The sequence below is a fragment of the Sturnus vulgaris genome, chromosome 15 (genome assembly GCF_052056855.1).
Source record: "Sturnus vulgaris isolate bStuVul1 chromosome 15, bStuVul1.hap1, whole genome shotgun sequence".
Taxonomy (NCBI): Eukaryota; Metazoa; Chordata; class Aves; order Passeriformes; family Sturnidae; genus Sturnus; species Sturnus vulgaris.
In genome coordinates, this window is record NC_142257.1 from 17,461,192 (window position 1) to 17,486,246 (window position 25,055).

Sequence of the window (25,055 nt, forward strand, 5' to 3'; positions counted from 1 at the left end):
ACAGGTGGCCACTGCTGTCCCCTCGCCGCTGGCCACCACCGTGAGTCACGATCATGTGCCAGGGGCAGGGACGGTGACTGAGCACTCCAAACTGCGTCCTTGACCTGTTTTATCTGGGCAAACCCGTAACTGCTTTCCCAGGCTCTGTGCTTGGACCTTCTCCTGCGCACGTGTCCCGTTATCAGCACAAGGCGACAGCGCCCGTGCAAAGGTCCCGGTCAGCAGCCAGGTGTCCCGTCCAGCCCCCGCAGGGAAGGTGTGGGGGGACTGTGGGGCCCAGCCCAGCCCCTGCCATGCCCAGGGGTCCCTGGTGGGGCCAAGGCACCCCGGGTCTCACTGCTGCCAACCCCGAGCAGGCTGAGGCTGCGCCCCGAGCCCCCCGTCCCCACCCTGACCCCACTGTCCCCACCCTGACCCCACTGTCCCCACCCTGACCCCGCCGTCCCTCCTTGGTTTAACCCCTGTCCGGCCCCGCTCAGCGGCACTGCCGGGACCCCTCCCCACGGGCACGGCCCGCAGCCTCCGGGTCCTTTCCACCTTCAGGCTGCTCAGACCCTGCTGGGAACAGCAGGGACAGGGACAGGCACAGGGGTACAGGCACAGTGGCAGCAGCTGGAACAGGGACAGGGACGGAGCACGGACAGAGACAAGGGCAGTAGCTGTGACAGGGACGGGGCAGGGAGAGGTGCTGGGACAGAAACAAAGGCAGTAGCTGGAACAGGGACAATGACTGGGGCAGGGACAAAGACAGGGACAGGGGCAATAGCTGGGAAAGGGATGGGACAGGGACAGAGACAAGAGCAGTAGTTAGGACAGGGACAACTACAAGGACAGGGGCAATAGCTGGGAAAGGGACAAGAGCAGTAGCTGGGACGGGAGAGGGAAAACGACGGGGACAGGGGCAATAGCTGGGACGGGGACGGGACAGAGACAAGAGCAGTAGCAGGGACAGGGACAAGGACAAGGACCGGGACAGAGCCCGCGGCCGCCCCGATCGCTCCCTCTGGCCACGCCTCCCTTAAGGACCACGCCTCCGTTTGGGGCGGGGCTTGCCCGTAACGTGCCCGCCCCGCCGGGAGTGGGCGTGGCCTGTGTCTCCCGTGACGTCACCGTCCCGCGGAGTGCGCAGCAGGTGCGGGCGGCGGCGCGAGACGCGCAGGGCGCAGGTACCGGGGGCTGCGTGAGGGGCCGGGGGGCCTGGGCCGGGCTCGGCTCGGCTCGGCTCGGCTCGGCTCGGCTCGGCTCGGCTCGGCCGGTGTCGGCTGGGCTGGGTTCGGCCGGACTCGGCTCGGCTCGGCTCGGCTCGGCTCGGCTCGGCTCGGCTCGGCTCGGCTCGGCTCGGCTCGGCTCGGCTCGGCTCGGCTCGGCTCGGGTGGGGGGAGCGGGGCCGCGCAGGACTGATGAGAAGGAGGGTGAGGAGGGTGAGGAGGATGAGGAGGAAGGCTCCCCGGGGTGAAGGGCCGGAGCCGCCCCGTCCCTGGGAGCCCGCCCTGGGCACAGCGCTGCGGAGGGGTCGGGGCAGGAGCGGCCCAGCGAACCCTCCCCAGCCCGGGGGTCCCGCCCTGCCTGGCAGCCCTGGCCGTGTGTTTTTTGTGCCAAACGTGCCCTAAACAGTTCCAGGCTGGCGGGGCTGCGGCTCCCAGCGCTGCCCTGTCCGTGGGGACGCGGGGCTGCCCGGCTGGGGCTGTGCGTGAGCCCAGGGCGGGCACCCAGCGCGGCTGGTACCCATGCTGAGGCTCGGAATAAAAATAATAGCGCTGCATCCTGTGTTTAAAACCATTGTGGTTGTCCTGGATTTATGTTTTCTGTTCCTGTAGCTGAGGACGCCTCGTTTGGGTAATTAAATGTCATGGTGAAATAGGAGAATGGGGGAAGGAGAGCACTCGTCTCCTGTCCTCTGCTGCATGGATGTGCCGCCTCTTCTGCTGGCAGTGGGCAGCCCCTCTCTGTCCAGGCTAGTGCCAAAATCCGCCCCACTCATCCCTGACTAGCTTTATCTGAAAGGAAAAAAAGAGATGCTTTTTGTACCTCGTGTGTGAACAACCTGGTTGTAAATAGGGTAAGTCTGGGTAAGGTAGTGAGTGTGGGTGAGTTATAATGACTGTGCTGAGCAGCTGCCTTCTCCTTGTGTGTAAATACAGTGGTAGGATACAAGGTGTGGGAAGTGCTGCTGTGCTAGCGACGGGGAATTTCTCATCAGTTGCTTAAATAATAAGCAACTCTTCCTAGAAAATTTTGATGATGATAATAATATTACTATATCAGGTAGGCTGAGGAGGAGGCTGAAAACACTGAGACTTTATAAATTTTTCTGATCGTATTTCAGTGCTTTTTGGGGACAGTCAGGGATTAATGTGCATGTTAGATAATAATCTTCCATTGCGCAGAATAGTGGTTTTACCAAGCACGGGAACTTCTGCAGCACAAATTCTGCCACGCTCTGCCCCTTATTCATGTGCTATAAAGGCCACCTTTGTTAAATACTGATTTGTCATTCCCCGAATGGTGTGAGAGCTGTAACTGATAATCTGCAGAGGCTGGTGGGTGTCCTTGCAGCAGAGGTCGGAGAGGAGGCTGTCCTGTGAAGGAGTGGCTCTGACACGGGTGGGGGCTCTGTGTGTGCTGAGCAGACCCTGCGAGGCAGTGCCTGGTGTCAGAGCAGAGAGCTCTGCCTTTCTGCTGCCCTGTGTCCCCCCAGATCCATGTTACACTTAAAATTGGCAGTGCTCAGAAAACCAGAGGTGTTCAGTGAGTGCAAGCAGAGATGTTCCTGCTCACAGCATCGAACTGGGGTGACAGAAAAGTGCCTGGAGAGCTTTGTGTGCCATAAACAGAGGAGCTACCTCTGGTCAGGGTAGTTCTGTGCAGGATCAGATGAATATGTTACCTGATAATTTTTTTCTACGAGGGCAGAGCAAGCTTGTGTAACTCTGGATTTTCAAGAAACAGGTCTGCATTTCTCCTGTCCCCTGTTTGTGGTCTCCCTGTGGCACAGCTGGAAGCTTTTCAGGGGTCCCTGAAAACTTCTTGTGGGAGCTGGAGCCTTGAATGAGCAGATTTACTCATTCTCTGCTGTCAGTATTGATATTTTCTACTCTCTGAGTTGCGTATCCTGCCTTTCTCAACTTCCTGCTGCTGACCTCAAACCCAATGGCTCAATGAGTAGAAAATAGCACCGTCATTTCTGGGAATAGGGAAAGATAGGAAGGAGCCCAAGTCGTTCAAGCAGACGGTCAGTATTGCCAGGCCTGGCATCCTGCCTGTCAGGCAGCCTGGGAGCCTCCAAGGCCGCCTTCCCCAGGATTTGGGATGAAATGCTTGGCCTCACACCCTTGCTGAGGGGCTGGCAAATGCTGGGCTACCCTCACAGCTGTACCCTGAGTGCTCTTCCCACCAGAGATCCTTTTGTGTGGAAGTGCCATCAGCACACTGTCCTGGGAGGGAGCAGTGCTGTGCTCCAGTGCCTGCCCACAGCTGGCTGGGATTGCAGAGGGTTTTGGGGAATGGATCTCCTTGGAAGCATCTGGTCTGTTGTATTCCTTATGCCAGGCAGCACCACTGCTGGACAAAAGCTGCTCTTTCTGTTGCTTATGTATCAGAGAGAGAGATTTCTAGGATAGGGAGTATCCTAGAAATAGAATATCTAGGATAGGAAATATAGGATATAATGTATTCCTGAGGTATTATTTAGTCTTACCAGCTATTGAGGGCAGCCCCCTGATTGTGGAAGTTTTTCAGCCCCTGGCAGGGTAAAGCAAAGGCTTTCTTGGTTTGGTGACCACTGGGAGAATCTGGGAACAGCCCATGACAAGCAGACATTAAAGAGGATTCTTGGATATGCCCTACAGGCAAAGTAAAGCATCGTGTTAGAGCCACATGAAAGATATGGAAAAGCAGAAAAAGTGAGAAAACATGGAGGGGGCAGAGAAATCTCAGTCTCATTCCGTTTTACAGCCTATCATGGAAATCTCTTTCTGAGTAATGAGATCTCAGCTGTAGAAAATGCCTGTATTTCTGTCTGCACACAGCAACAAACTGTGCCTTGGGAGCTGTGCTGCTGCCAGTGTGCTTCTGCTTGAGGTGCTAGAAAATCATCATGTGCTCCGGGTAGTATCTTCCACTTAATCCACCAGTGTTTCAGAGTTGGGGAAGTTATCCTGAAAGACTGCTGCTGTTCCATGGCTGGAATGCTGCCAGGACATAATCTGAATAACATACAAATCTATTATCTGTGCTTATTAATTTTCTTGCCAGTCAGTTTGTTTCCCATTCTCTTCTCAGTTAGACCAACAAAGCTACTTGCTTTAACTGTTATTTTCAGGTCTAGTTTTACCTGACAGTCAGATGTTTTCATTGAGTTTCTTGTTGTTTTGGTATTTGTTGCACCTTAAAACAGTCAGTACACAATTTAACAGCAAACTATAGTCATGCATTTCTGGAATTATCTAAGGCAACACATTACACAAAGACTTGAACAAGAGCAGTGCATGCAAAAACATTCAAAACCTGGAATCAAGATGTAGATGCTTCTCTCTGAAATTATTACTGTGTAAAAGAACTTTGCTTTTTGGTATGTTTTGCCACAGGCACTGCTGTACCTAGGCAGAGTCTCACCTGGTGTGTCAGCAGCAAGTACCATGGCTGACACCACCCGAGGGGCTGTGAAGTGATGCTTTCCATCTTTGTAATTGTTAGTTCCTGGTGTTAAAGTACATTTCATCTAAAGGTTTTCTAAAACCTTTCATCAGGTGCCTGAAAAACTGGACAATTTTCCCCCATAAGGTTGTAGTTTATGTAATTATTCATGTAATAACAGTAGCAGGGCATTGGATTTGTTTTGTTTTTTTTCCACTAAGGCTTTTATTGTAGGAACAATGTCAGCTTCATACTTTCCTTCTGCCATGCAGAGCATGTAGGTAGACAGTGGGCAGCAGTAAGTCATGGGGAGTGATTCTGAAGAGGTGTGTATGTCTGTTGGTAACAATTGATGAGACATTGGAATTTGTCTGAAGAAGGAAAATCCTGGCATGCAATCCCGTGTGGGTGTGAGGGTGCATTGGTGAGAGTTCTGTGGAGATCTGTGACTGTGAAGCTCCACAAGGGATGTTGCCTCTGAGGCAAAAACTGTCAACATGACAGCCCTTTAGAGCTGATCACATCCTGGTTTCTAAAACCAAAATCACCTGGAAATGTGCTTATCCATTATTTTTGCCAAGAAGGCAGGGCAGACAGTGGGACTGGTGAGCTGGGGCAGTTTGTAGAGACACCAGCATCAGCCTCAAACATCACTGCACTTCCCATTTTCACACATGGGCAAGACTTCAGATCTCTGGAGGGCTTGGAGGATAGCAGGAGGAGGGAATACCTGGCTCAGGAAGGTTAAATGTTTGTTCATCCAAACCACTGCTCAGTGCTCAGAGCTGCCTGAGCTGGTGGATTCAGCCACATGAGCAGCAGCAGTTGTTTTTGTGCAGGAGATGCCTGGCAGCCACTCAATCCCCTCTTCCCAAGGACTCTGAGTGTCCTGGAGTCCAGGACACCTCTTAAGGAAATGGGCTTGAACAGAGGAGTGAGTGTTAGCTTTTCCTTTTACAGCACAAAGCTGGGCTTTTTGCTTTTGCCTAGACCTGCATTTTGGAAATTAAAGTAATTTCAAACAGCTTTTGTCAGAAAAGGTGGGGGCAGCTCTTGTTCCCCCTCAGCTATTAATCTAGGCTGATGGAGTTACCTGGTGAAGTGGGAGGGCAAATCAGGGAGGAAGCTTTTCCTGGAAGCAAATTGAGCAAGAATGGAATCTCTTACAATTTATCCTTAACGTACCTTTCATACAATCACTAAATGGAGCTGACAAATAAGCTGGTAAGAGGGAAACACGGAGCCAGTGCCATTTAAAAGCCACTTGTACTCTTTTTCATTTGGATACTGTTCATATGAAATGTAATTTAAATGCCAGGCCGGTTGCCAGGAGCTGGATTGTTGATGTTAAATGTACTTTCCATTAGAGCTCTGTATTGGAAAACTACTTCCTAGCGCTGCAGGCATTGGAAGGGGTGGGTTACATCAGGGTGCCCCAGTTGTCCTTCTCAGGGTCTGGCCTCTCTCCATGCCTTCCATCTTCATCCCTGCAAAGACCAGCTGAATCAATACCTGCCATACCCAAAACCTGATTCCTCCTGACTACACCAGCACGAGGTACAGTGCTTGTTCTGCTGTCCTAAAAACAAGCAACTTCTCACCTTTAAATTCCAGAAATCTGCTAATTGCTTTTGGGTAGTTGTGGGGGTTTTTTTACTGTGTTCCAGGCTCCTGATTTTCTTTGGTTTGTTTGCTTAATTTACTAATCCCCCATTTGTTTTCATAGGGCTGTTTCTTGCACTGGTTCCTATGCAAGAGAAGGCATTTCACCCTGTTTCAGCACCCTGCTTAGATTATCCTCTCACCCCACATGCAGAGTTCTTTATTTAATGGATTTGCTTGCACTGGGGATTGCATTTGAAGGATCTGACTTGCAGGCAGCTGTCCATAGGGATTGGTATTTCTTTGCAGGTGGATTAGCTGTGGACACCTACTGTGTAAAAAAGCAGATCGTTTTATGTGTGCTCTCCTCAGTTTTGCCAAGGTAACAAGGGGCCAACAGGTAGAAGCAGATTCTTACTGCTCTCCAGTCACTTGGGCTGTAATTATGGTGGCCATAATTAGTCTGACCTCAAGAGATGTTTGGGAGCACCAGCCTTGTACGTGGCCTTTTGGAGGAGGGAAAAGAGTGAAACTGGGTCATCTTGGCAGGCTCTGAAGGGTCTTTGTTTGGACATCCCTTGTGCTGACAGAAAAGCATTCTTCCTTGATGCTTTCCCTTATTCTCGTCATTCTTGGTTGTTTTCATGCATCATGTTACCTTCTGACCAAAAATCCTCCCTGTCCAGGCCCCCAGGCTGTGCCACAGAGCTGCACTTGTGGAGTGGCAAATCCCACAGCCATCTAAATTGGGCTTCCTGTTCCTTTTTTCCTAGTTTTAGGGGTGGCAACTTGTGGTTGGTGAGACTTTCCCAGGTTGAAACTGAGGCTGTTTTCAGAGACTTGTGGAAGGGACTGTGTTGTCACTTGGGTGAGCAGTGTGGTGAGCTGTACGTGTGCAGTGACAGGCTGTACAGGAGCTCTTCCCACTTGGAAGGATCTTGCAGTTGCAATTACGTGCAGTGCAACTTGAGCTCTGTTTTTAGCTTGATGGATGGCAAGAGCTGGGCTGGGAAAGGGGTGGGAAAGGGGTGGGAAGCAGGAGACAGCTGTGGCACTGTGCAGAGAGTCTGCCTGCTCCCTCCTAGACAAATAGTGACACTAAAAGGCACAGCGATGGCTGGAAAGAATAATCAAGGAATGTTGCAGGCTCTGTTGACTCAGTCTTCAGCTCAGGAGAGATGCCTGAAGAAAGAAAATGATAATAAATTCATGAGTGTGCTGGAAGAGGAGGATCAGGAGCAGTGACTGACTGTTTCTGTAAGCAGCTGCCTTGGCTTGCTGGCCTTGTACAAGGCAGTAAATGTGAAGCAATCAGAAGCTTTTTTCAAAGCCTAATGGTGAAATTTGTTTCTCTAAGGATTGGTTTCCAAAATGGACAAGCTAAATATATATGTGTATCTAGTGAATGCAAAGCATTATAGTTCTATGCTTGCACCTTTTACTAAGCCTTAGCCAGAGCCAGGTTACAGCTGAAGAGGGACTGACATTCTCCCAAAGGATGGTGGTTCTTACCTGTTGGTACCTCTGTGTGTGCATGCTCATCTGGTGTCATGTGCATTTTCTATACAGCACTGGGCTTCAGTGACTTCTGGGTTGCAGACCTTTTGAGCAGCACTGCAGCCTCCTGGGGTATGATAAGCAGCTTGTTTAAAAATGAAGCCCTGCTGTTGGGGTAGGGGAAATAGTGTTTGCTCAGCAGCGTGGAACAAAGGAGTTTGACCATAACTTAAGGAAACAATGATGTACTAATGAACTTGCCCCTTAGCAAAAGTTCTGATGGGTGGGGAGGTGGAACAGGAGGTGGTTTGCCATTCTCTTCAGATGGATTAGCAATTTCTCTGTTGTTAAGCAGCAACAGACAGGGCAAATGCTTAGTGACAGTCAAGGAAATCTCTTTGTTTGCAAGGAAATCTCTTGGTGATTTTGGGCAGGGACCATTGAGCTCTGTAGTGGCTCTTCCTGCTGGACCTCCTGCAGTGCCATGGAAAACGAAGGGCTTTACTGATGGTTGGCTTCTTTCTTTTGAGCTTTGCTAGGAAAGCCACAGATACCAGTTCTGATGCAACCTCACAGGGGTTGGTCCTGGTTGGAGCTCTTACAGAATTACTGGTTGGGGTGAGAACCCACAGCAAAGCTGGTGATACTTTTGACTAAGAGCTCAGGTATGTATCTGAAAAGTATCTGCTTCATGATTCAACGCCCTACCATGCAAACACATACCCATGTGAGTAAATAGAGCTAGGAAGTGTGTAAAGTCATCTATGAGGTCATGAGACTGAAGGAAATCTCAGTGTTGTCACACAGCTCAAAAGGGCAAGTAGGGATGTGTGTATGTGGAGCAATGGCTGGCAGTGAAACTGGGGACAAGGAAAGATTCTTCCCCAGAGCTTAGTTCCACAACTTCCACCTGGGTTTGCTGAATGCCTTGATGAATTCTTCAGGAGTTTCCTCGCTCATCACAGACAAATCCCTGGTGGCTGCTGAAGTTGTTCCTGCTGGACCCTCTGTTTTGTCTCTTGCCTAATCTCAGTTATGTTACTGTACCCTCAGTTGTGGAATATGCTCTTCTTAATCTCCATCTTTTCCTCTGTTCTGCTGTCTCTTCCCAGACATCTGTACAGCTGTCAGAAGGCTCTGGCCAGTTTTCCCTTCAGCACCTCTCCCATATCAGCAGCTGGAATCTCAGTTACTGCCTCCATTCCAAACCTGCCTTCTCTTCAAAAACTGTTTTGACACAGCTAACATGGAGCTGGTAAACAAAGAGCATTAGTAGTTCTTTCTTGTTCCTTATGCTGCCACTTCCCTGTTTGCTCAAGCCATCAGATTTGTAACTCCCTCTGACCGTTTCACAGACATTTCTGCAGAACTGCTGGTGTGCAGGGTTTTTTTGTTCACTCTCTTGACTGTTGGTGTTAACCAGGCTTTATTCTTGCCACACTCTTCCAGGGGTTTCTGAGTTTTGCCTGAGCCTCATCTCAGCCCTTTCTGCAGAGGTGCTTTGTTACCTGTGTGGTTCCACTGGCTCCAAAGGGATTCTGGCACGTTCCCATGCTGGGTGCTTGCACAGAGGCCAGGCAGGCTCCCTGCTTGGCTACCAAAGGGAGTGAATGGCCAGTCCTGATGGAGAAGGGTGGCCTCCAGTGGTCGCAGCACAAGTCCCTATGGTAGGGGAGCAGTGGGATGGCTGAGTTTGTTGTCTGCTGACTGAATTTGAGTTTACAGCCAGCTGAAGAATCACAGCATCTGTTAAACCTTCCTTCAGCACTAAAATATCAATGATATTGAATGTAGATAAATGAATTGATGCATATGAAGGAACAGAAGGGAAGACTGACCTTCCCTGGAAAGGGTGGGCTGAGTTGATCATCCTCTTGGGCAGAAGGACTTTGGAAAACTGAAGTAATCCAGGTGAGTCTGCTGGAGCTGGACAGTGCTCATCAAAGCAAGCTAAGCCCAGGGGGTTCTCAAAGTTTATGAACAAAACATGGTCTGTTGTTTGCTGCCTTTAAATGCCTCGTGTGTGTGTATATAAAAACACATATATTTATACCTAGGGTGTGAAATTACACCCTTGAACAGAGAAGGGGGGCATGGATGGAGAAGTTGTCCCCTGCCCAAGGAGCAAAGAATGAGCTGGGGCTCTTTGATCTGGAGCAGGGCTTTCCCACATGCCACCTCCTTGGTTTGGTGCATCCCTAAATTCAGGAGGGTGACCCTGGTGGGGCAGGAGGGAATTTTCCACAGGGCAGGCAGCAGTGCCCTGGATCCCCTTGTGCCACAAGCAGCTGTACATTGGCTCAGGGAGGCTGAGCAAACCAGGGGGGTCACAGGGTTGCCTGGGCCGTGTCTGGGCACCAAATGGTTACTGTGCCACATGCAGTGGTCTGTGAGTATACACACACTCGCTCTGGCCTTGTTCTTCCCTGGAAACTTGCTTCTGGATGTTATTTTGGGACGATTTTCTGGGTTAGATGAGCGTTAGTGGCCTGATGTGTCCCAGTTCTCTAATTGATTGCATTGAAGTGAGTTGTAGGGCTTGCTGCCTGCCTTTCCCTGCCTCCCAAAAGGAAGAATTTCCTTGCTGGAGACTCGGTAGGGGCGTTGCATTGCAGTGCAGTGGTTAAAGAGCTTTGAGTTAAGTGTATGTTGTGCTTGTCAGTTTTAAAGGGAGCAGTGAAGTGGTTAGGCTGACCTAGCACTGGGGGGAAAAAAAACAACCATAAATAAAATTCCTGTAATCCCTGGCATTGGTTAAGCAGTTAAAACTCTTGACAAAGCCATTAGAAGACATCATCTGCAGGGTACAACACTGTCTTAAAAATTAGCTGGGACAACTTCTTTGTGAGGGGAAGAGGAGGGACAGACACTGATCCCTTCACCCTGGTGACCACTGACAGGACCCAGGGAATGGCTGGAGCTGTGTCAGGGCAGGGTTAGGATATCAGGGAAAGGTTCTTCCCTGACCCAGAGAGTGCTGGGCACTGCCCAGACTCCCCAGGGAATGGCCACAGCCCCAAGGCTGTCAGAGCTCCAGGAGTGTTTGGGCAATGCTCCCAGGCACAGGGTGGGATTGTTGGGGTGTCTGTGCAGGAGCAGGGATTGAAGTGGATGATCCTTGTCCAACTCAGCCGGTTTGTGGTTCTGTGACTGTGCCTGGCACACCAAGAGGAGTGCTGGGATGAATTCAGGTGAGTGACAGCTGCAGCCTGTGAGCCTCAAGGGCTTCTTGGTGTCCTCCTGGGCAGGAGCACAGCCCTGTCCCCTTGGAGCAGTGCCTGGATCCCGGGCACTGGGTGGGATCTGCGGGGCTGTGTGTGCAGCAGAGCCCCGTGGTGCCACTTGGCATCATCATCATCATCACAGACAGATCTCCAGTGGCTGCTGAAATTGTTCCTGCTGGACACTCTTTTTTATCTCTTGCCTAATCTCAGTTATGTTACTGTACCCTCAGTTGTGGAATATGCTCTTCTTAATCTCCATCTTTTCCTCTGTTCTGTTGTTCTGCTGTCTCTGCCCAAACATCTGTACAGCTGTCAGAAGGCTCTGGCCAGTTTTCCCCTCGCTACCTCTCCCATATCAGCAGATGGAGGGGGGCACTAATACTCGTCTAACCCAGAAAATCGTCCCAAAATAACATCCAGAAGCAAGTTTCCAGGGAAGAACAAGGCCAGAGCGAGTGTGTGTATACCCACAGACCACTGCATGTGGCACAGTAACCATTTGGTGCCCAGACACGGCCCAGGCAACCCTGTGACCCCCCTGGTTTGCTCAGCCTCCCTGAGCCAATGTACAGCTGCTTGTGGCACAAGGGGATCCAGGGCACTGCTGCCTGCCCTGTGGAAAATTCCCTCCTGGATGCTCCCATGGTTTCTGCTGCCTGTCCCCCAGAGTGGGAATGCAGTGCTGAGCTGCCAGCCCTGCCCAGCTCCGTGCCCATCCCAAGGGGATCCTGCTGGATCCACTGCAAGCTGAGCCTGGCTGAGGCAAATGATGCTCCTGGTATTTCTCTCTGTGGCGTGTGGGAGGAGGTGTGTAGCAAAGGGGAACTGTCTGCACCCTGTAATAGGGGAAGGAAATAGCAGGGTTCAGCTGCTGCCGGCAGGAAGGCTCCTGAGAATGTAGGATATTAACATACACTTCTGTTTCTCAGACAGAGGGAAGCTCCAGCAGCCTAATGTCAGAGAAATGGTTTGCTTAGTCATGCTGCTCAGAGGTTCATTAAAGTTGCAGTATTGTGACAGTCTCATCTTCGATGGCTGTGCCATGAGGAGTACATGACATGGGTTTTATGAGCAGTAACCCTCTGAGGTGTCTTTAATGTAGCTTTTTGAATGAGGCTGAGCCCAAGGCCCTAATTCTTTGTGGCTGCTTAATGATTCAGTTGTGTATGACTGGAAGACTACACAGTGTGCTGGGGTACAGAGTCATCAGGGAATTATTCACATACAGCCTCGCTCCAGAGTGCTGGTGTGGAGGCTTTAACAATTAGCAGAAGTGGAATGGCCATTAGTGTTCACTCCTTCTCCTGTCAAAGCTATCAAATATGCCTGGAACAGGCTGCGTTTTTCCATCGTTTTCCTTTCCGATATTGACAGAGACGTGAAGTAATTGCTTCAAAATCTCTCTTAAAAGTGCTTTAACTGTGAGTGGAAGCAGAGGATTTTGCTTTGCTGCTGCAAGACTTGGGTCTTAGGGTAGATAGCTGATGCATGACTGGAAAGCAGCATGTTATTCCTGCTCAGCTAAACTTGTGTCACTTAAAGAAATCACTTCAACTCCATCCCTGCCTCTGTGGTAGGGTTAAAAATAAATTTGCTGCTTGACTAGGTACTTTGAAGTCTGTTTCTCATACAACCTAGGGCCCTCTGGAGAGCAGTCTGAAATGGAACTCATGGACGAGCAGACAAAAGCAAACCAGTTGTCCTGTTTGTTTCCTCTTTTTCAGGGCAGATTCCGCATCCCACATGAGCTACGATAATCCTCCACCGTACCCCGGCCCGGGCCCCACCGCCCCGTACCCACCCTATGCACAGCAGCCGGGGGCCCCTCCCGGCCCCTACCCTGGCTACCCCCCCGGGCCCTACCAGCCAGGCCAGCCGGGCTACCAAGGATACCCCCAGTACGGGTGGCAGAACGCTCCTCCACCGCCGCCAGGACCCGTGTACGCAGATGGCCCCAAAAACACAGGTATGGCTCAGCAGCTGCGATGTCAGGGGCACTGTTTGCCTCCCAGGTACACACTGACCTTCAGGTAATGTGTTCACCAGCACCTGGCCCTAAGGGCCTTGCAGGAGGTGGAGATTTGTTTGAAGTGGGGGTTTTGTTGACAGCTTGTTTTGCTGCTTTGTTTTGCTGTATTTCTCTCACAGTCTTCTCTGTGGTTGTTGGAGAATACTGCTGAGCATCCTTAGTGCTGATTCCTCGAGGGAATCCTTATGCTGAGGTTGCTGCACTGGCTTTAGATTTGCCACAATTCTCATTCCACTTTTCTCTTGGTTGATAAGTTTCAGCCAAAGGCTGCACAGTTAAAGCTTATAATATTTAAATGTACAATTGGTACTGAACTAATGGGCCTTGGTTTTCTTGAGCCCATCAGTATCTGTCCAAATGATCTACTCATTCCTTGGAATTTTGTTTTTTTTCTGACGTTACTATTATTCTGTGGAAAAACCCAGATTTCTGGGGAAGGGAGGGAGGATGGTGCACCTTCCCTCTGGCAGCTGGCTGGTCCATCTGTGTGCTGCATCCCCACAATATGGCATTTTGGTATGCCCTGGCACCCACAGCTCTCCTGGGGCTTGCTGCAGGCTCAGATTGTCAGAGCAGAGGCAGAGGGGATGATTAAAGGACCAGAGCTTCTCCTCCTTTCTATGAGGAGAAGCTGGGAGAGGTGGGACTGTTCAGTGGGTTTGAATTGGTGTGAGTCTATCAGGAGGATCCAAATTTAAGCAGTAAACAATTGGTGTGAGTGAATAAGAACTTGAATTGTGGGCAAATCATGAGTTCAACTTCCTCTGTAACAGAGTGAGAACCCTGGGGGAGGAGGAGGCAGCAGCATGGTGTTGCTTCCCACCACTTCCACCACATGGACTCAAATTGTAATCTGGGTTTTCCCTGGGATTTTGGGTGGCTAAGAGATGTTTCTTAGTGCTGGGCAAGGGAAAACTCTTTGTCTCCCCTGTTGAACATCTTTGGTTGGTGCCAGTGTTGCTTTTTTGCTATAGCCAAACAAAGGGATGTGCTGGCAGAGGCTGAAGGGAGACAGGGGCTGTGGCTTTGGACAGTCTGGCTTTGAGACAGTTCTGCTGCCTTGGAAGCTTGAAGGATCTTGTATCAAACTGGATGTGATGGACATCAAATTGATGTCTCTGAATGTCCTCTGCTCTGCTCACAAACCTGTGGACCAGCCCAAAGAATAGGCTGGGAAATGGGAGGGGACAAGCAGTGAAGCATTTGTCTTTCACTGAAAGCCCAGGCTTGTTCTGCAGGAGCTTTGATTTTGTTAAGCCTAAGCTAACAGAACTTCAGCTCTGCAGAAGCAGCGCTCTAACCCATAAATCAAAAACCTTCTGGTAAGTCTTGTCCTTGAACTGCCTTCCTGCAGCTACAAGTGGTCTCTGAACCCATCTTGGCAGTGTCTAATTTGCTCTGCTTTTGCAGAAGTAGATGTAAAAAAAGTGATAGAATTACAGAATGGTTTGAATTGGAAGGAACTTAAAGATCAGCCTGTTCCAATCCCCTGCCATGGCAGGGACACTTTCCACTATCCCAGAGTGCTCCAAGCCCCATCCAGCCTGGCCTTGGGCACTGCCAGGGATCCAGGGGCAGCCACAGCTTCTCTGAGCACCCTGTGCCAGGGCCTGACCACCCTCACAGGGAAGAATTTCTTCCTATTATCCATATAACCCTGCCCCATTTATTTTAAACACGTTTATTAATGTCTGCTAAGTGGCATCAGGCTATAACTTTGCATTTGTCTACAAAAGCTTTCTTTTTCTTCATTCTCCTTCTGTTAAACACCTTCCCCCTCGCCCTTTGCTCATTTTCTGGCCAGTCTGTCAAACTGGAACCTGATCTTTGTCCTCTGACACTGTAAAAGAGCTTTCAATGGGGCTTTGTTAAAGAACCCCAGGAGTGTCTAGCTTAGAGTGGATGCCTCTAAAAAAGCTAATTTTTATAAATCTGTTGCACTAGTGCTGTGCATCTGTTGGTGTGGCTGAACTTCTAATATAAAAAAATTGACATCTAAATTTAATCAAGGCATTGCAGTCAGCCTGGGCTGGTTCTAGTGTGATTTCATGTGGCTTGTCAGTTCCTGTGGTGTTTCCAAATAATTATCTGTGAAGAGCTACTGTGTGGATGCTTTCCTTTCAGAGCGGATGTTTTGCTCTCCTACGTGACTTTGCTTAATCTAATGAATTAAGCTACTCCAAGTAGTGCATTAGTATTTCTGAACAAACATGTGTCCACAGTGAAAACTAGGAAATTTGCTAGCCTTTAAATTCTATGCTTTACGTTATTTTTACTGTGTGGGCAAACTGCAAAGCAGGCTCTCATGTTGTAGATGTTAGCCAATGTGCTAATTCTAATGTGTGGAAGTAATTATGTATCATATTTTGGTCTTGAGTGGATCACACAGATGGAAATAATTATTATTGAGCTCTCAGAATCTGATGGTAAAGTAGCATTTTCTGGTGATTCTGTTTTTTCATCTTCATTTGTAGCCTGTCAGGAGTAGCAATGGACATAGCCTGTCCACCTGCCCCTCGGAGAAGTAAAAAAACTTCACATGCCTCCCTCTGCATTAAATCTGCACCTGAGATGTAACAGGGAAGCAGCTTAACCTGGGTGCTGCTGAGGGTAGGGAAGATAAAGTTCTTGTTGTTCAGTGAGCAGTGACTGCAACAAATAGGTGAGAAAGGGATGTCACCACCTTTTCAATATGCCATTGAATAGGGGGACAAACCTAAAGGCTTGCTGGAGGAAGCTGCAGCCCGGAGCAGCTCTGAACAAGAACATGTGTGTTCCCCTCTGGACTGCCTGTGCAGGATTAGCCAGCCACGAGGGTGGCTGGGGTGCAGAAATCAGCTTGTGGTTATGTGTGAAGACTTAGTGGTGGTGGCCATATGACTGCCGTGTGGCCACCCCCATAGGGCACTGTGGGACAGGGAAGTGTCCCTGTCAGCTGATCCCAGTGTTCCTTGGCCCCTTCTCCCAGAGGGGATGGGCTACAAGCTTGCACCCCTCAGAGTCACCCCAGCTACCTCAAAAAGGTGTGAAGGACCTCAAAGCATTTTTTCTCCACATGAAGGAGCAGCGAGCTGGAGCCTCACTGGTGACTTGCTGAGGTGGCACAGAAGCCCTCCTGGTTTTGGTTTTTTGGAAGGATGGCTTTTAGCCTTGACCAGGTTACTGGTACCAAAGTCTCCAAAGAAACCTCAGGTCTCACATCTTTCGAGGGCTGGCGACTGCCCTGGCTGTTGTTCATTAGAAATAAACAACTTGCCCTTTGCCTTTAGGGATGATAATGTGCATGCTGAGCCTGAGGGACATTATCCTTAAGGGTGTCTGATTCAGCTTCCCAGCTCTGGGGGCTGATGTGCTGATCCCTGGCTGCAATTTTCTTGCTGCAAAGGCTGAGGGCTGACTCCGTGTCTGTCCACACAAAATCCATGTGGGTGTGAGTTCCTGGAACAGGATAGATGTGCCACACAGTGCTTGGTGTGGCTGGAGGGAACCTGCCTGCCCCAGAACAAAGCTGGGAAACACACACTTTTACAATGTGGCTCCTGTGTGCAGCATTGTGTAGGGAGCAGGTTCTTCTTTACAGCAAGGGCTTGCTTAGGAGGAAGAAAGTACCTCATTCCAGAAGATATCTCGTTTCCCCACCAGTATTTTCATTATTTGTTATCAAAGGAAACCACAGTAACTGCTGACTGGTCAGCTGGTACTTTCTTGTCTATGTAAATTGGAGGTGAAATGTATTGCAGCTGATAACGGCATGCTTTAAAAAGAAGTGGAATGAGCCAAAGTACGAAGTGACGTGCTCATTTTCAAAGCAGAAGCTGATGCTAGCAGTTTCACCACTTTTATTTCTACCCCTGCTCCCTGTCGATACATGCCAACATAATGGATGAGGCTATTCCATGCTGTGCCAAAGGGAACCAGGCTCTGTCAGAGGCACTGAGGGCAAACAGAGCTCGGGATTGCATCTGAGCCATTGTACACACAGGGTGGAAATCTTATTTCTGGGACTTGATTACTTGCAGCAAAGCCGGCTGTGATAAGAGTAATAGTCACAGTGATGCTGTCTGCCTCCTAATGTTTGTCCAGCTGCAGAATAAACAGGTCACCTAGATACAGCCACTGCCTGCTGCTGCAGGGCTGCATGGTTTTTTCCCTCTTTACCTGTCTCTGTGTGGAAGGGAGGGGATCAGAATCCTTCTGGTGAGGCTCTCTAGTGCCTTTCAGTGGTTACCCCCTTGCTGCCCAAACCAACTGGAGCTGAGCCTTCCCCAGCAGGAGTTAATTTGGAGGACAGGCTTTCTCTCTGTCTGTTGGCCCTTTCTAAGTAGTCTGTCAGAGCATTTAGTTTAACTGTTCCTGTACCTTCAGGAGCTGCAATTCCAGATGCTGGAGTCCTGCCAAAATAAATAAATAAATCTTACTTGGCAGTTGTCCTCTTATCTGCTTCTCATTCTTTAGTGTGCTTTAAAACCCAGCATCCTCTCCTCCAGGACTGCTGTATCATCCCTCCCTCTGTCCCTGGCTGCACAAACAGCAGGGGCTGCTGGCTGGCAAACAGTGCAGTCCTGGGGCTGCTGTCTCACCTCACCTTCACTGCTTTCCACCCCCAAGGAGGAGGTGAAGAATTTATTCCCAATTCAGGTCCAGTATCTGAAAACATGCTTCAGACAAACTGGTCTCAGGAGGCCAAGAAGGCTCCAGTGTGGGCTGATTTTAATGAGGCTGCTGTTCCACTCCTTGTCAGCTGGGCACCAGGCTGGGTGAGGAGAAAATTGTGCACAGCCCTTTCCCAACACTGCCCAGATTGTGTTGTGGTGCTTGGGGCTGCACAAGGAGGATCTCACTGGGGCATGTTACCTTTACTTTAAACTGCTTTAAACTTTGTCCCTCCTCTGGTCAGTCACCCAGAACACGCTTGCAAGACCCTTGTGAGGTGAAGTTTGTGCTGTGTAAATCCCAAGCCAGATCTTGTTTAACTCCAGGACTGATGCTGATTTTCTGTGTAAGCTGAGGACTGTGCTGTTCTTAGCCCTGCACCTGACTTTAACAGTAAATTAAGATTTTACTGATTTTAAAAAAATGTTAGAGGAAGTTCTCAAAATCTGTGGTTTTGGGAGATGTCTCTCATTTGTTGTAGTCTAGAAGCAGGCTGAAGGGTCTGAAGCCCTGAATTATTGTACATTTGAGCTGAGGGAAAGTTTGTTTCTCGTATGACATTTCTCCTGTACACTTTCTAACCTGTGTGCTGGGGTTTATGTGCTTTGGAGAGCTGGCTGACGCCTGCTGACATTGAGTACTCTACAGAAGGTATGCTGACTCCTGTAAGGAATGCTTGTGCCTTTTAGAGAGCTTGAATCCTTCCCAGGCACATTGATACACCATGAATGCTGATTAGTCTCACTTCCATTATCTCCAGGATCTCTTAATCCCATCCCTGTGTGTTCAGGTGAGGAAACAATATCTTTCCCAACGCTGAGTTCAGCTGCAAGAAAATCTTCTGTGCTGTTCCTTCTGAGCCTGGCACCCAGGCTGGTGTGTGAGAGGGGAGCAGCTTTGCCCAATGCAGTGTTGGCTCTGGAAAGTGCAGGCTTGGCTCTCCTGCACAGTGATTTCCCTGAAATGTGTGGCCTGTTCAGCTTCCTGAAAGCTGAAACAGCTCCCCAGGGTGAGCGTCAGAGCTGCTCAGCCTTACGGGAACAGAAAGGCAGGAACTTTCCAAACCTGCTGAACCCAGGCATGTGGCCATGCAAGAGGGACACCTGATACCTGGGTGAGTAGTTGTAGATCAGTTGTTTCTGCTTGAGCCCAGGCTGAAGTCTGGGCTGGGTCACTGAGGGTGGGTGGCAGAGAGGATTTGCAGGTGGAAGTGCCTGTACTCTGTGCTATTTTCATTCCCTGACACTTGGTTTCTGCTCAGGTGGCTGTGGCAGTAGCCATTTGTGTTTGGAGCTGGGAGTAGTGAAACTTGTTCTGAGCATTTTGCAGTTTTGGCAGATTTTTGCTTGCAAGTGGGCTATTGAATTTCCATCTGGCTCTGGTATCTGTTTCAGGAGTGTACTGAGGTATTTCCTGAAATCTGAGTGTGGTGTCAGTAGAGACTGTGCACACAGTGGGAGCCTCTGGGCAGGAAGGAGTTGGGGGGCTGGGAAATAACAGGCCTGAAGCTGTTGGGCCTGAGCAAATACCCCCAGAGAGGAGAAAGAACAATTAAATGCTTTCCTTGCCAAGGGAGTTGGATCTCATCTGTGCCCAGGCTGTGCCCTGGAGGCTTCGTGCAGAGGGCAGCCTTGGTGGCAGTTCATATGAAAGTTTAGGCCCTGTTCCCCAGCCCTGCAGTCTCTTCTTCTGCACTTGCTGCCTGTTTATTTCAGGAGAAGTGGATGTCTGGGAGGTCACAGCTGCCTTCCTCCTGCAACTCTGGGTCTGCAGACCAGAGTGTGCACCTCCAAGAGGGACTCGGGGATATTTGATTTCCTGTTGCTGTCACTTCTGCATCCATTAAATGCACTTGTGCTGACTTTCCCTTCTCTGGCCTCCATCCTGAACAGAAAAGTTTTCCAAGGACCTGGGTGAGAATGGTTTGAAGGTAAAAGCAGATGCACAGGCTGACCTAACTCAGCAATCACAAAATCATTCTGAGTGGTGGTGAGCAAGACTTCTTGCTCATTGAAGAAGAGAAAACAAAGCTCTTGGTGCAGAAGTGGCTTGTGGTAAAACCACTTAATTGACAAGTGGGAAGAGGCTTATGGGTCCCTTCTCTGCTGTACACACCCTCCCAGATGAGACTCTGGTATTAACTAAAACTCCTGCTCTGACCAGCTGTTACCATGGCAAACAGCCATTCTGATGCCACAGGAAGAATTTTGGGGCTGCAGAAGCAGTGACTGGTAAATCCCTGACTGCTGCTTCCTCTCATGTGCCCCAGGCCTTGCCTCATAGCCCCGAGTGCAGGTGAGGGCTCTGTGCTGGCACACAGCTGGGCTAAAGGAGAGTCACCTTCAGGGCACTGGCATTGGAGCCCTCCCACCTTAAGAGGGTGATGGGTGCTGGGCTGTGCTCTCCACCTCCTGCTCCCCAGGCACTGAGCCTGCCCCTTGCTGGCTTCTCTGTGCCTGGATACCATTCCTGTCATACCTGGGACACCCAGCCAAGAGCCTGGCCCTGGGATGTGCAGCAGGACTGCTGGAAGAGCCTGTGGAGCTCAGGGGCTCTCAGACACCATCACTACCCCCATGTAGGTGAGTTGGTACCTTGGCAGTGATGTCCGTGTGTGGATCCTGGGAGAGGATGGACTGATTGTGGCCTCAAAGCCAGTGCCCTTGTACTGCAATCCTTGTAGACCCACTAAAGCACTGCAATAAGGGGCATTGCAGTCTAAGGTCATGATTTTAATTTATGCCAAACCAGGTGAAAAGTACAGCTCATTCCTTTCCTTCATGGAGCTAATGATTAACGCATCAATCAGGTATGAGAAGAAACAAAATGTATATGCTTAAGATAAAGTAGACTGTACGTGAAATAAGAAGGTATTGTAGTATTTGTTTTAAAAACAAAGTGGGAGTTATTTGCACTGGTTTGTGCAGGCCACTGCTGTGAGATTACAGGGAGTGATAGCATTTTCAGGGTAAGCATGATTCATTGTGCTCTACTCTTTAAGGCTGATTAGGAGATGGGAGGGTCTCTCAGTTTATACCTTCTCCCATCCTGTTTCAGGAAAAACAGTGAAACCCTCATAACTGGAGCCTAGAACTGAGTGCTGTCTAGTGCCTCCAAGAGAAATCACCGTTGTTTCTCTTCTTTTTGGGACCATCAGGCTTCTGTTCATAGTGATGAGGACCCTTCGTGCTGTAGGATGTGGCTGGAGTGCCCAACCTTGGCCAAAAGAGAGGCACAAAGCAGCTGATGAGGTCCCCAATAAAGCTCACCATAGAAAACAGGGTAGCTTTATCTTGGAGGCACTCAGGGCACTGAGGAATGTCACAAAAGCCACAATTTCCTTCACTGGGAGATGTTGGATTGGGTTTTGTTGGCAAAGATATCCCAGTAGAAAACCTGATGTCTATCAATGGGGTCCTGCTGGTTGCAGTCAGTTGGGAAGCTGTGGGGGAACTTAGCATCAGTAATGGGCTTTACAAAACTTCCCAAATAAATACTTTTAGAGATTTGGATGTGGTGTTTGGGGGATTGACACTGTGTTTGTACAGCACTACTGCATGGGCTGGGAGGAGTGGCTGAAGCTGCTGCCACCTGCTCTTGATGTCCTCAGGTACTCGTGTCACTCCATTAGTGCCCTGGAGCCAATGGTCAGGTGTCCCAAATGAGCAGATTGGTGTAGGGTGTCTCCAGGCTGGTGAGAGGCTGGGCTGGGAGCAGTTCATCCAGCCTGGCTTTGAGATGGTTTCCAGCTTGCATGTTTGACCACCCTTCAGCTGTCCTGCTCCTCTCCTGTCGTCTGCAAGCCCCACACGCAGATCAGAAAAGCTGTTCAGCATTAATGCTGTATATCTGTGGTTAAAATCTCTCTGGCAATTTGTGTGGTGACAGCAACAAAGCTGCAACTCCTGAAGTGTTGATGTGGCTTCAAAGAAAGCGTCACAAACTGTGAGGAGGGGTGGCTGTCTCTCTTCAGAGCATTGCCCAGATGCTCTGTGAAAGTTTCCAGTGTTGATGGTGCACTCTCAGACTGCAGCAGTGGTTGCTGGCACAGGCAGAGCTGCCCTCGAGACTCGCTCTCCATGGAGAGGAGCTCTGCAGTGGAAGCAGCAACTTCTCAAATGTGTATTTCAGGTGTTGTCTTTGGGACATTCCTTGAACCTGGAAGTTGAGTGCTCTTGTAAAAGTACCATGGCTGCCTGCCATGGGGGAAAACCACGGCTGTTTCTCAGAGGGTTTCTGCAGGAAGGTGCTTTTGCCACAATATGCTGGTGGTTTAAATGGCTTCCAGCTTTTAGCAGAAGTGAGGGAACAAACATGGGCACTGTTTCTAACAGAAAGGCTCACCCCAAACCTACAGTGAGTCCTGGGAAGGCCTTGGCATGGCTGCTGTCCCTTGCCCTGTCCTGTCCCTGCCCCCAGCTGTTAGTGGGCAGCAGTGCCTGTCCTCCTTCCAGCTCTGGGCAGCCCTTTCGAGCACCAGCCATAGCAGCAGTGCCAGAGAGCTGGCAGGGACAGGAACAGGGACAGGGGTGATGCCCATGGACACTGGGACCCACTTGTGCAGAGGGGCAGCATCCAACACGAGTCAGCTGAGCAGCCCTGGTGAGAGCTCCCAGCTCCCTCTGCACAGCCCCAAGCTTGGGAAAGCCATTTTCTTTAATATTTCAGCAAGTGTTTCATAACAGCACTTTGTACATGCCTTGAACACGCTTTGTCGGCATGTCCCTGACACTTGGCTTAAAACTTCTAATGGATTAATCATAAATACTTCAGGCAAATGCTTCTTGCAGTCGTGGACAGCTGATTGTAGCTGGCAAAGGGCAGCCTCCTTCTGCAGGGTGGATCTGGATGTCTCAGGGCACCGTGGCCCTCAGTTTTGGGTATGGCAATGCTCTGGCAGCAGCAATCCAGCTCCCCATGGCTCAGAGGTGGGACAGCTTGAATTCCAGCCTGGCAGCTGGCTGGGATCCAGGGCTGTGTCAGGGCTCCAGCACAGGGATGTCACCATCTTACACAGGACTCTCAGAGCAATCGGTTTGTGTTTTGCCTCCACTGACTGCAACAGGACCTTCTTAGAACAAACAAACACACCAGGGCTGCTTGTTTAGAGCTCCTGGATCCACCAGGAAAATAAAGCCCAGATCAAGCCCTGGGGTCAGCTCTCCATGGAGAACAGGCAGGGGGCAGAGCTGCTGCCAAGCTGCTCTGTAAGGTCGGGGCTCACAAGCCTCCATGTTCCCTTTGCAAATCTTCCAGGTGTGGCTTTGAATGCAGGTTTGGAGCTGAGGGCAGGGAGGAGGGAGGGGCCTGACCAAAGTCCTGTCTGCCCTGGGACATAATCCCCTTGGGATAGGATGGGATGGATCTGTGATCCACCCTTTCAGGGGGATGAAGGAGGCAGCCAGGGTGGCAGGCTCACAAGTCATGGCTCTTGTTGTGCGCTCCGTGTGGGTGTGGCAGGGGCTGGCCCTGGGCACGGGAGGTCTCAGCGTCCCCCTGGCAGCAGCACAGGGAGCCAGGTTTCCATCGGGCCCAGCCTGGGCTCTGCAGGGACGGGAGGGACAGCAGCTCCTGAGGGAGGAGAGTGTGTGGCACCTCTCCTGCTCCATCACAGCCTGTCACAGCACTGCCACCTCCTCCTGAGGCTGAAGGGAGAAGGGAGCCTCCATCCTGACATTGCTGGAGCAAGGGCTGCAGGTGCTGGGATGTATGGTCAGGGCACCACACATCCCTGGAGCTGGGTTGTACCTGGGCAGGGGATGCCTCTTCTCCTTTATCCCCCTTGCTGAGAGGGAGATGGCCTGAGGCTCAGGCACAGGCTGTCCCCAAACACAGACATTTGGGGGGTACTGGACTCCCTCTCTCTGCCTCACTTGGTGGTGTCAGAGTTTTGGCATTATGTGAGCTGGAGCACATCATCTTCCACCCATCTCTGCAGAGCTGAAGTAGTGACTGGGGAATGGTTTCCTGGGCACAAAGGAAGCCCATGGGAGGGCCAGGCCACTGCCATGAGCCTGCCCAGGCTTCTGCCTGCCACCACCATGTGTCCAGCACAGGCTGCCTGCCTGCCTTGGGCTCCTGTGTGAGGGCACGTTTCCCACACAGACCACAACAATCAGAGCCACGAAAGCTGTCAGGAAGGACAAACACCTGCCTGCCCTCAGACTGATGCAGTTCTGGGTGTGACAGCCTGGACTCAGCAAGGAGGAACCAAAGATAAACTGCTCCTCTGTCCTAATGTGCCTCAGGAGCTGCACAAAGAGCAGCACGCTGGCCTCAAGTAGGAGACCCTGCCTGGAGAGCTCTACACAAACCTGGGGCTCCCTCCTGTGTGCTCAAGCAGTGTGCAGTAAATCCCAGCAGCTTCTGTGCAGAGATGGTTTCTGTCCATGAGGTGAGACCTGGAGCCTTTAGGCCATGGGGTGTCACTGCACTGCCACCTCCCAGCCTGTGCCTCGGGTACTGAGCTGGCAGAGCTGGGAGTCCCCTCCCCTGCAGGAGGGACACAGAGCTGGGGCAAGGACTGCTCGCTGCCCTGTGATCCTCGGGAAGGAGGCAGTTCTGTGTGTGCTAAGGCTGGAGCAGCGTTTGGGAACAGCTCCTCCTTCAGTGCCAGTCTGCACGGACAGATGTGCTCACAGCTGGGGCAGCTGGCACCGCCTGCAAAGCTGACCTGGGGGCCGGGCCACACCTGATTCTTGTCCCCTTCTGTGTGTGCCCGCGGTGTCGCTGCCCGGTGTCTCACCAGCCCCTCTGTCCCGCAGTGTACGTCGTGGAGGAGCGGCGGAGGGACGACACGGGCGAGAGCGCCTGCCTGACGGCGTGCTGGACCGCGCTCTGCTGCTGCTGCCTCTGGGACATGCTGACCTGACGCCGCTGCCGCCCCGCCGCTCACCGAGCGCTATGCAGGCTCCCCACTCCTGTCCCGACTTCTTTCTGTTACTGTAATCAACGCTCTGCTTTGCACAGCCAAGAGTTCCCGTCTGTCCGTCCGTCCTAGCGCCTTGTCGGGGTGGGGGGTGCACTCCTTTATTTTAGTAAAGGAAAGAGAATCCCTTTTTAACATTTCTAAGACTTTTGTTGTAACTTTGAAGAATGTGCTCATGGTGTATTTCAGCCAAAGGCATTCTGATGAAATGTATATTTACCAGTTGAGATTTTCCTAGCCCTAGAGATGAAGATGTACGCAATAATTAAAGCCAACAGTTGATTTTCTTCACTAGGTCCTGGCTGTTTCAGTAAATCTATCTGCAGGGTGGGCATCCCCTCTGGTGCTCTCTGTACTACTCTGTAGTATGGCACCTTTCCTCATCCCACACAAGGCAGCACAGTCAGGTTTTTATCCTTATTTTTTTCCCTTCTGGAGCCAGGGCCTTCTCCAGCAGCTGTGGGACAGCAGAGGTGGGAGAAGCACA

General features: G+C 50.7%; 1 protein-coding gene across 1 annotated transcript; it reads left to right on the forward strand.

The window, feature by feature from the left end:
* The first annotated feature begins 1,049 nt into the window (after positions 1-1,049).
* On the forward strand, positions 1,050-24,862 carry CYSTM1 (cysteine rich transmembrane module containing 1). The gene is made up of 3 exons (XM_088173862.1): positions 1,050-1,132; positions 12,683-12,924; positions 24,405-24,862. Exons 2-3 carry the CDS (start codon positions 12,702-12,704, stop codon positions 24,509-24,511), a joined length of 330 nt encoding a protein of 109 aa, XP_088029988.1. The 5' UTR covers positions 1,050-1,132; positions 12,683-12,701; the 3' UTR covers positions 24,512-24,862.
* The last annotated feature ends 193 nt before the right edge of the window (positions 24,863-25,055 follow it).

Bases quoted from the DNA above. Each gene is read 5' to 3' on its own strand.
- CYSTM1 (XM_088173862.1), top strand. From the start codon at position 12,702: ATGAGCTACGATAATCCTCCACCGTACCCCGGCCCGGGCCCCACCGCC. The intron at 12,925-24,404 runs GTATGGCTCAGC...TCTGTCCCGCAG, and splicing joins AGATGGCCCCAAAAACACAG to TGTACGTCGTGGAGGAGCGG.